Genomic DNA, 12014 nt, shown 5'->3' on the forward strand with positions numbered 1-12014 from the left:
GCTTACTCTGGAGAAATTTCAGAAACTGCAAAGTTCATTTTCTCTTGTTACCCTTATAAAAATGCAAACATTGTGGCTAAATAAACATTTTTGTAGGAAAAATGCTCATCTTTTTTCCTTCCACATTGTTGAATTCCTGTGAAGCACCTAAAGTGTTAATAACAGTCTTGAATTTTGTTTTGAGCACTTTGATAGCTGCAGTTTTTAAAAAGGTGTCACTTTTGGGTATTTTCTGTCATATAAGCCCCCTCAAAGTAACTGCAAATGTGATGTAGTTCCTAAAAAGTTAAGTAAATTTTACTGAAAAAAGGAGAAATTGCTGATAAACTTTTAAATCTTAAAACTTTCTAACAAAAAAAATTATATATATCACAAAAATGATGCTGATGTAAAGTAGATCAAGTAAATGTTCTTTATAAAATATTTTATACAACATGACTAACTAGTTTAATGAACTAAAACTTGAAAGTTTGAAAATTGCATCAAAGATATGATATTTTCACAAACGCAAAAGAAATTTCAACCTAAATTTTCCATTAACAAAGTACAATGTGTCACAAAAAAAAACAACCACTATCTTAGAATTACTGGGATTTGTTGCAGTATTACAGAGTTATTACAACATAAAGCAACACTCGTCAGAATTGTAAAATTTGTCCTGGCAGAAAGGTGAAAACAGGCTTCGGGGCAAAGGTGTTAATGTGTCTCCGGAACAGTTTCCTACAAGACAACATTAGACCACTATGTGCTTGTGCTACAGTGAGCAGCTTGTGCGGCCTAAATGTGCTACCACAGCGCTCATACTCAAAACTGAATAACATCTAGATGAATTGAAGTGTTTCTATTTGTACATTGTTTGTATACCATTAGCATGTCTATTAATTTTGTGATTTCCATAATTCCTCTACTTTTCCTTCTTGGTGTTGCAATTTCAAGGAGCTTATATTCACATAACACTTAAAAGAAATAGAAACACCCTACCTTTGTCAGTGATCCAACTGGGTCTGTTTTATAAATAGCTTGAAATGGTTTACGGTCAACAGGACAAGAAGATGATGTCTGAAAAATAGACAGGGCAAAATATAATTTTCAAGGAAGAAAACAATGGGTGGCTTGCAAACCTTTAACCCCTTACAGACATCGGGTGTAATAGTACGCCGATGTCGATATCTCTCCCTCTGATGTGGGCTCCGGCAGTGAGCCCGCATCTTTCCCGGGACATGTCAGCTGTTTTGAACAGCTGACATGTGCCAGCAATAGCCGAAAGTGGAATCGCGATCCATCCGCTGCTAGTAACCAGTTAAATGCTGCTATCAAACTCCGACAGTGGCATTTAACTCACTTCCGGCAATCGTGCTGGAAACGCGCACACCGGTGACCCACGTCACGTGATCGTGGGTCACCGATGTGTTGGCATGACAAACAGAGGTCTCCTGGAGACCTCTATGGTTGTCAGTGCCGGCTTGCTGTGAGCGCCACCCAGTGGTACGCGCTCATAGCAAGTGTGTAATTCTGCTATATAGAGGCGATCTGATCATCGCCTCTATGTAGCAGAGATGATCAGGTTATGGCAGCTTCTAGTCTCATATGGAGACTATCGAAGCATGCCAAAAGTAAAAAAAAAAGTTTTAAAAAATATTAAAAATAACGTTTAAAGCACCCCTCTTTCGCCCCATTCAAAATTTTAAAAAAACAAACATACACGTATTTGGTATCGCTGCGATCAGAATCGCCCAATCTATCAATAAAAAATTCATTAACCTGATCGCTAAACGGCGTAGCGAGAGAAAATAGAACATTTTCTATTTTACATTTTTTTTGGTCGCCGCAAATTGCATTAAAATGCAATAATGGGCGATCAAAAGATCGTATCCGCACCAAAATGGTATCATTAAAAACATCAGCTCGACATACAAAAAATAAGCCCGGAAAATGGTGCAATTTTTTTTTTTTTTTTTTTATAAACGTTTGGAATTTTTTTTCACCACTTAGATATAAAAGAACCTTGACATGTTTGGTGTCTGAACTCATAATGACCTGGAGAATCATAATGGCAGGTCAGTTTTAGCGCACCTAATAAAAAAGCCAAACAAAAAACAAGTGTGGGATTGCACTTTAAAAAAAAAAAAAAAAAAGTCAACGCAATTGGAATTTTTTTTCTCGTTTTCTAGTACACAACATGGTAAAATCAATGGTGTTGTTCAAAAGTAATAATATTATCATTATGAATTTTATTTCAATAGCGCCAACATACTCCGCAGCACTTTACACTTTAGAGAGGACTTGTACAAACAATAGACATTACAGCATAACAATAAGCACATAGATCAACAGATATTAAGCTTACAAACTATGAGGAAATGAGGGAAAAACGAAAGGTGGATGGTGACAATTGTTTAGTTGTTCAAATCAGCCATAATGTAGGATATCGGGTGTTCATGTAATGCTGCATGAACTGGTTATCAGCCTAAGTATGTAACAGTACAGACACAGAGGGCTATTAACTGCATAAAGCAAGTGAGAACATGATATGAGGAACCTTGTTATGGAAAAAAAATTTGAATGGGCAACACAGTTAGATTAATGTGTTGAGACGGTAGACCAGTCTGAACAAATGCGCTTTTAGGGGACGCTTAAAAGTGTGGGTATTGGGGATTAATCGAATTAACCTGGGTAGTGCATTGCAAAAAATGTACGCAGCACGTGAGATGTCTTGGAGACGGGAGTGGGAGGTTCTGATTATTGAGGATGTTAACCTCAGGTCATTAGCAGAATGGAGGGCACGGGTAGGGTGGTAGACAGAGACCAGGGAGGAGATGTAGGGTGGTGCTGAGCCATGGAGTGCTTTGTGGATGAGAGTAATAAGTTTATACTGAATTCTGGAGAGGATGGGTTACCAGTGTAATGACTGGCATAATGTAGAGGCATTGGTGTAACGATTGGTGAGGAATGTGATCCTGGCAGCAGCATTCAAGACAGATTGGAGAGGGGAGATCGAGGAGTAGAGAGTTATAATAGTCCAGACGAGATGGATAAGAGAAACAGTAAGGCTATGTGCACACGTTGCGGATTTGCCTGTGGAATTTTCTCTGCATATTCTGCATCCCTTGGCAGAAAACGCAGGTCAAAATCTGTGTGATTTTGTTTATGTGGATTTTGTGCATTTTTGCTGGGGATTTCATGTGTTTTTACCCCTGCGGATTTCTATTATGGAATGGGTGCAGAAACGCTGCAGATCCGCACAAAGTGACATGCTCCTTTTAATCCGCTGCGTTTTCCGTGCGAAATTTTCCGCACCATTAGCACAGTATTTTTTCCCCATTGATTTACATTGTACTGTAAATCACTTGCGGATCTGCAGCGTTTCTGAGCAGAAAAAAACGCTACAGATCCGCAGGAAATCCACAACGTGTGCACATACCCTAAGAGTTTTTGCAGAGTCGAATGTAAAGGTACCGTTACACTAAACGATTTACCAACGATCACGACCAGCGATACGACCTGGCCGTGATCGTTGGTAAGTCGTTGTGTGGTCGCTGGGGAGCTGTCACACAGACCGCTCTCTCCAGCGACCAACGATCAGGGGAAAGACTTCGGCATCGTTGAAACTGTCTTCAACTATGCCAAAGTCCCCCTGCAGCACCCGGGTAACCAGGGTAAACATCGGGTTACTAAGTGCAGGGCCGCGCTTAGTAACCCGATATTTACCCTGGTTACCATTGTAAAAGTAAAAAAAAAAACAAAAACAAAAAAAACAAAAAAACAGATACATTTCGATGTCTGTCACATCCCCTGGCGTCCACAGGGTTAAAACTGCTTTCGGCAGGAGCGCTGCTAATGCACTGACTGTCAGTGCCGGCCGTAAAGCAGAGCACAGCGGTGACGTCACCGCTGTTACTGCCGGCGATGACAGTCAGTGCAGGGAAGCTCTCGGCCGGAGCGCGTGCATTAGCACGGGTGAATGAAGGCTCTGTACAGCTCGTCCCACAAAAAACAAGCTCTCACACTGCCATATTGACAGGATAAAAAAAAAAAAGTTATAACTTTGTTATCGTTTTTCTTTATTTTATTTAGCAGGCACTTGAATTACCTTGCAATTCAGTGTGTGTACGGGTCTTAAGACATCCAGTGATCACACACTAGGCCTCCAAAAAGTGGACACCTCAGCAGGCACAAGCACACAGCTCCTGTCTGACTGCACACAGACCCAAGTGCCTATGCTTTGTATTAAATCCGTACTCGGGACTGTATACATGCATTCTCAGAGGAATAGTGAGCAATCAGTGGGGTTCTGGACCTCTGTTGATCAGCAAGCAATTCAAGTGTTTGCTAAACATGAAAAATCAATAAAGTTGAGTTACTCTTAATAAAACACTAAGGCTATGTGCACATGTTGCGTTTCATTATTTTTAACGGAATTCTGCATTGTTGAGCCCATGCTGCGTTTTTTTCTGGATAAAAAAACACAACGTGGAAAAAAACGCAGCATGTTCATTAATTTTGCGGAACTTCAGCGATTTTGCCACTATATAATTGTATTGGGACACTCCGGAAAAAAAACGAGAGAAAAACGCAAGAAAAACGCGTAAAAAAAAAAAACGCAAGCGGATTTCCTGCGAAAGGAGTCCGGTTTTGCTCAGGAAAATTCTGCAAACATTCTGCATAGTGGGCACACAGCCTTGAACTTTTTTTTATAAACAACGATTACAAAAGGTACAGGGGTTAACAATAATGTAGAATCTACATAACATGTATTCTGAAAAGAGGTAATGACATCCACACATGATTGACTAATACACCATTCTCTTTAGTACAACTACTAACTATATTAACCCCTTCATGACCTTGGGATTTTTCATTTTTCCGTGTTCGTTTTTCGCTCCCCTCCTTCCCAGAGCCATAACTTTTTTATTTTTCCGTCAATTTGGCCATGTGAGGGCTTATTTTTTGCGGGACGAGTTGTACTTTTGAACAACATCATTGGTTTTTGCATGTCGTGTACTAGAAAACGGGAAAAAAATTCCAAGTGCGGTGAAATTGCAAAAAAAGTGCAGTCCCACACTTGTTTTTTGTTTGGCTTTTTTGCTAGGTTCACTAAATGCTAAAACTGACTTGACATTATGATTCCCCAGGTCAGTACGAGTCCATAGACACCAAACATGACTAGGTTATTTTTTATCTAAGTGGTGAAAAAAAATTCCAAACTTTGCTAAAAAAAAATAAAAATAAAAAATTGCGCCATTTTCTGATACTCGTAGCGTCTCCATTTTTCATGATCTGGGGTCGGTTGAGGGATTATTTTTTGCGTGCCGAGATGACGTTTTTAATGATATCATTTTGGTGCAGATACGTTCTTTTGATCGCCCATTATTGCATTTTAATGCAATGTCGCGGCGATCAAAAAAACGTAATTCTGGCATTTCGAATTTTTTTCTCGCTACGCTGTTTAGCGATCAGGTTAATGCTTTTTTTTAATTGATAGATCGGGCGATTCTGAGCGCGGCGATACCAAATATGTGTAGATTTGATATTTTTTTAATGGATTTATTTTGATTGGGGCGAAAGGGGGGTGATTTAAACTTTTATATATTTTTTTATTTTTTAAACATTTTTTTCAACTTTTTTTTTTTTCACTTTTGCCATGCTTCAATAGCCTCCATGGGAGGCTAGAAGCAGGCAAAACTCGATCGCCTCTGCTACATAGCAGCGATCTGCTGTTCGCTGCAATGTAGCAGAAATGGAGGTGTGCTGTGAGTGCCGACCACGGGGTGGCGCTTACAGCCACCGGCGATCAGTAACCATAGAGGTCTCTAGGACCTCTATGGTTACAATGGAGACGCATCGCCGACCCCCGATCATGTGACGGGGTCGGCGATGACGTCATTTCCGGCCGCATGCGGTAGTTAAATGCCGCTGTCTGCGTTTGACAGCGGCATTTAACTAGTTAATAGGTGCGGGCAGATCGCGATTTTGCCCGCGCCTATTACGGGCACCTGTCAGCTGTTCAAAACAGCTGACATGTCCCGGCTTTGATGCGGGCTCACCGCAAAGCCCTTCATCAAAGCAGCGGATCTGACCTCGGACGTACTATCCCGTCCGAGGTCAGATAGGGGTTAAAGGGCTATTCCCAATATACTAATATCTTCTCAATTATGAAGCATTTTTTATAAAAGCATGCCAATACAATTCATTTTAGAAACTAGATCATTTTGGGAATTTTACTGTGATGCCCACAGCTCTATTTAACATCCTTTGCCATTGACACTGTCCTCTTTTAGTTAAAATGGCAATGATCGAGCATACACCATTCCTTTCCCCTTATGTCCGAAGGCTGCTATACACGAGTAGTCTGGCTGTATCACCGGACCTTCACTCCCTCAGGCAGTGCTCTCTCAGTCTGTAAACGCTACCTTTGGCTCTGCACAATGGTATCTGAACTGGCGGTGCAGGAGAGCTAAGCGCAGAGCAGCAAGCTTCAGCACAAGTCACCCCTGACTGCCATGTCAGCACTCAAACCAGCTATACAGAGGAGCTCCAAATTCAGAGTGTGGCGCATTAACGGTTTGGTCTCTTCCATGCTACTCTATTTTTAGAGATCCATAATAAACCTAAAGTAAACAATATTGTAGTCCTGCTACATATTCAGTATAAATGCTGTATACAGCTGCTTTTAAGAATTTTTTTTCTCCAATTAACTACGAACTGGCTTGCACTTGACCGCTATGTGCCTCAGCATGGAGCTTGATGATCTCCATGAACCACCAATGATATGTTAAGTTCTATGAACACTGACCAATAGTCTACTATATAATTGTCTAAGGGTCACTTCCGTCTGTCCTTCTGTCTGTCGCGGATATTCATTGGTCGCGGCCTCTGTCTGTCATGGAAATCCAAGTCGCTCGCCCACGACCAATCAGCGACGGCCATAGTCTGGCAGCGAAATGGCAGCTGCTTTACTGCCCTGCAGTGAGCGCTGAGCGCTCACACAGGGTTAATGCCCGCAGTCCGTTAACGCAGCTATTAACCCTGTGTGACCAACTTTTTACTATTGATGCTGCGTATGCGTAAGACTCGCGAGACCGCTAAGTCTTCTGGGTAATTTCGCAATGCATCTCTGGGAACGGAAGATGGAGGCAGCCGCGTGCGGCTCGGAGGACTACGGAGGGTGAGAATAGCAGGTTTGTTTTTTTATTATTATTTTTAACATTACATTTTTTTACTATTGATGTTGCATAGGCAGCATCAATAGTAAAAAGTTAGGGACACACAGGGTTAATAGCAGCGATAACTGAGTGCGTTACCCGCGGCATAACGCGGTCCGTTACCGCTGGCATTAACATTGTGTTAGCGGTGACCGGAGGGGGAGTATGCAGGCGCCGGGCACTGACTGCGGGGAGTAGGGAGGGACTAATCGGACTGTGCCCGTCTCTGATTGGTCGCGGCAGCCATGACAGGCAGCTGTCGATACCAATCATCGACGCGGGATTTCCGTTATGGAAGTTGAGGACAGAAAAACGGAAGTACCCCTTAGACAATTATATATATATACTAGATGGTGGCCCGATTCTAACGCATCGGGCATTCTAGAATATGCATGTTCACGAAGTATATAGCACAGCCCACGTAGTATACTGCCCAACCACGTAGAATATTGCCCAGTCATGTAGTATATTGCCCAGCCACGTAGTGTATTGCCCAGTCACGTAGTGTATTGCCCAGTCACGTAGTGTATTGCCCAGTCACGTAGTGTATTGCCCAGTCACGTAGTGAATTGCCCAGTCACGTAGTATATTGCACAGCCCACGTAGTATATTGCCCAACCACGTAGTATATTGCCCAACCACGTAGTATATTGCCCAGTCACGTAGTATATTGCCCAGCCACGTATGTCACAGGTTAAAAAATAAACATATACTCACCTTCCGATGGCCCCTTGTAGTCCGGTCACATGACCATGACGTCATGGCAGGTCCTTCTCGCGCAGGCGCGCAGGACCTGTGATGACGTCGTGGTCACATGACCGTGACGTCATGGCAGGTCCTTCTCGCGCAGGACCTGTGACGACATCGTGGTCACATGACCGTGACATCTTGGCAGGTCCTTCTTGTGCAGGCGCGCAGGGCCTGTAATGACATCGCGGTGACATGACCGTGACGTCATGGCAGGTCCTTCTCCCATACCATCCTTGGCACCGGAACCTGCTGCTTGCATGGACCGGTCACCCGAGCATCGCGAAAGGTGAGTATATAATGATTTTTTATTTTTTTTATTATTTTTAACATTAGATGTTTTTACTATTGACGCTGCAATGGCAGCATCAATAGTAAAAACTTGGTCACACAGGGTTAATAGCGGCGGCATCTTGCTCCATACAAACACTTGCCCCATTTGCTGTTGCTGCGATAAAAAAAGAAAACACATACTCACCTCTCTGTCGCTCAGGCCCCCGGCACTTTCCATATTCACCTGCTCCTCGTTCTGAGCGCCGCACCGTCTTCAGCGTCTTCTGCACTGACGTTCAGGCAGAGGGCGTGCACTAACCACGTCACCGCGCCCTCTGACCTGAGCGTCACTGCAGAAGACGCTGAAGATGGAGAGACGCCGGAACGGGGAGCAGATATATCTATATATATATCTATATCTATATATATCTCTCTATATATATCTATCTATATCTATATATATAATTGTCTAAGGGTTTTTCCGTCTGTCTGTCTGTCTGTCTGTCTGTCCTGGAAATCCCTGCTCTCTGATTGGTCGAGGCCGCCAGGCCTCGACCAATCAGAGACCGGCACAGCATCGACGTAGAAATCCCGCGTCTCTGATTGGTCGAGGCCGCCAGGCCTCGACCAATCAGCAACGGGCACAGCGACGATGATGTCATAAAGGACGTAGAAATCCCGCGTCTGATTGGTCGAGGCCAGGATTGGCCTCGACCAATCAGCAACGGGCACAGCGATGATGATGTCATAATGGTTGCCATGACGACGATGATGTCATAAAGGTTGCCTCGACCAATCAGCGACGGTCAAAGTCTGCCGCGAATTCTGGAATCATCATTGTCCATATACTACGGGTACATGCATATTCTAGAATACCCGATGCGTTAGAATCGGGCCACAATCTAGTATATATATAATTGTCTAAGGGTTTTTCCGTCTGTCTGTCTGTCTGTCTGTCCTGGAAATCCCGGCTCTCTGATTGGTCGAGGCCGCCAGGCCTCGACCAATCAGAGACCGGCACAGCATCGACGTAGAAATCCCGCGTCTCTGATTGGTCGAGGCCGCCAGGCCTCGACCAATCAGCAACGGGCACAGCGACGATGATGTCATAATGGTTGCCATGGCGACGATGATGTCATAAAGGTTGCCTCGACCAATCAGCGACGGGCACAGTCTGCCGCGAATTCTGGAATCATCATTGTCCATATATTACAGGGACATACATATTCTAGAATACCCGATGCGTTAGAATCGGGCCACAATCTAGTCTATATATATAATTGTCTAAGGGTTTTTCCGTCTGTCTTTCTTTCTGTCCTGGAAATCCCGCGTCTCTGATTGGTCGAGGCCGCCAGGCGACGAGCACAGCGATGATGATGTCATAAAGGACGTAGAAATCCCGCGTCTCTGATTGGTCGAGGCCGCCAGGCGACGAGCACAGCGACGATGATGTCATAAAGGACGTAGAAATCCCGCGTCTCTGATTGGTCGAGGCCGCCAGGCCTGGACCAATCAGCAACGGGCACAGCGACGATGATGTCATAATGGTTGCTATGGCGACGATGTCATAAAGGTTGCCTTGACCAATCAGTGACGGGCACAGTGAGCCGCGAAATCCGGAATCATCATTGTCCATATACTACGGGGACATGCATATTCTAGAATACCCGATGCGTTAGAATCGGGCCACAATCTAATATATATACAGTTAGGGCCAGAAATATTTGGACAGTGACACAAGTTTTGTTATTTTAGCTGTTTACAAAAACATGTTCAGAAATAAAATTATATATGTAATATGGGCTGAAAGTGCACACTCCCAGCTGCAATATGATAGTTTCCACATCCAAATCGGAGAAAGGGTTTAGGAATCATAGCTCTGTAATGCATAGCGTCCTCTTTTTCAAGGGACCAAAAGTAATTGGACAATGGACTCTAAGGGCTGCAATTAACTCTGAAGGCGTCTCCCTCGTTAACCTGTAATCAATGAAGTAGTTAAAAGGTCAGGGGTGGATTCCAGGTGTGTGGTTTTGCATTTGGAAGCTGTTGCTGTGAGCAGACAACATGCGGTCAAAGGAACTCTCAATTGAGGTGAAGCAGAACATCCTGAGGCTGAAAAAAAATAAAAAATCCATCAGAGAGATAGCAGACATGCTTGAAGTAGCAAAATCAACAGTTGGGTACATTCTGAGAAAAAAGGAATTGACTGGTGAGCTTGGGAACTCAAAAAGGCCTGGGCGTCCACGGATGACAACAGTGGTGGATGATCGCCGCATACTTAATTTGGTGAAGAAGAACCCGTTCACAACATCAACTGAAGTCCAGAACACTCTCAGTGAAGTAGGTGTATCTGTCTCTAAGTCAACAGTAAAGAGAAAACTCCATGACAGTAAATACAAAGGGTTCACATCTAGATGCAAACCATTCATCAATACCAAAAATAGACAGGCCAGAGTTAAATTTGCAGAAAAACACCTCAAGAAGCCAGCTCAGTTCTGGAAAAGTATTCTATGGACAGATGAGACAAAGATCAACCTGTACCAGAATGATGGGAAGAAAAAAGTTTGGAGAAGAAAGGGAACGGCACATGATCCAAGGCACACCACATCCTCTGTAAAACATGGTGGAGGCAACGTGATGGCATGGGCATGCATGGCTTTCAATGGCACTGGGTCACTTGTGTTTATTGTTGACATAAGAGCAGACAAGAGTAGCCGGATGAATTCTGAAGTGTATCGGGATATACTTTCAGCCCAGATTCAGCCAAATGCTGCAAAGTTGATTGGACAGCGCTTCATAGTACAGATGGACAATGACCCCAAGCATACAGCCAAAGCTACCCAGGAGTTCATGAGTGCCAAAAAGTGGAACATTCTGCAATGGCCAAGTCAATCTCCAGATCTAAACCCAATTGAGCATGCATTTCACTTGCTCAAATCCAGACTTAAGACGGAAAGACCCACAAACAATCAAGACCTGAAGGCTGCGGCTGTAAAGGCCTGGCAAAGCATTAAGAAGGAGGAAACCCAGCGTTTGGTGATGTCCATGGGTTCCAGACTTAAGGCAGTGATTGCCTCCAAAGGATTTGCAACAAAATATTGAAAATAAAAATATTTTGTTTGGGTTATGTTTATTTGTCCAATTACTTTTGACCTCCTAAAATGTGGAGTGTTTGTAAAGAAATGTGTACAATTCCTACATTTTCTATCAGATATTTTTGTTCAACCCTTCAAATTAAACGTTACAATCTGCACTTGAATTCTGTTGTAGAGGTTTCATTTCAAATCCAATGTGGTGGCATGCAGAGCCCAACTCGCGAAAATTGTGTCACTGTCCAAATATTTCTGGCCCTAACACACACACACATATATATATATATATATATATATATATATATATATATATATATATATATATATATATATATATATATATATATATATATATATATATATATATATATATATAGCCCAGCCACATAGTATATTGCGTCATGTAGTATATTGGCCAGTCACATAGTATGCACCATATTCACCTTCCGGTGCTGATCGAAGCGGCCGGTTACCAATGCTCCTCGCGCGCTCCGGTCTGAGGAGTGCATTACGGTCTCGCGAGATGACGTAGCGGTCTTGCGAGACCGCACGTCATCATCTCGCGAGACCGCAATGCATGGAGCAGTCACCAGGGCATCGCGGGGAGCATCGGTAACCGGCCGCTTCGATCCGGGGGCTCCGGAAGGTGAGTATGTAACTATTTTTTTAAATTATTTTTAACATTAGATCTTTTTATTAT

The 12014-nt window shown here is 43.2% G+C and overlaps 1 protein-coding gene across 2 annotated transcripts in view; it reads right to left on the reverse strand.

Annotated features, from left to right (window-relative positions):
• Positions 1-12014, reverse strand: part of SCAF11 (SR-related CTD associated factor 11) — a 207905-nt gene that overhangs the window by 168360 nt on the left and 27531 nt on the right. For both annotated transcript variants that reach the window (XM_069764481.1, XM_069764483.1), the window contains exon 4: positions 982-1059. In XM_069764481.1, coding sequence (XP_069620582.1) covers positions 982-1059 — 78 coding nt within the window. The remainder of the gene's footprint in view (positions 1-981; positions 1060-12014) is intronic.

This window comes from Ranitomeya imitator, chromosome 4 (genome assembly GCF_032444005.1).
Source record: "Ranitomeya imitator isolate aRanImi1 chromosome 4, aRanImi1.pri, whole genome shotgun sequence".
NCBI lineage: Eukaryota > Metazoa > Chordata > Amphibia > Anura > Dendrobatidae > Ranitomeya > Ranitomeya imitator.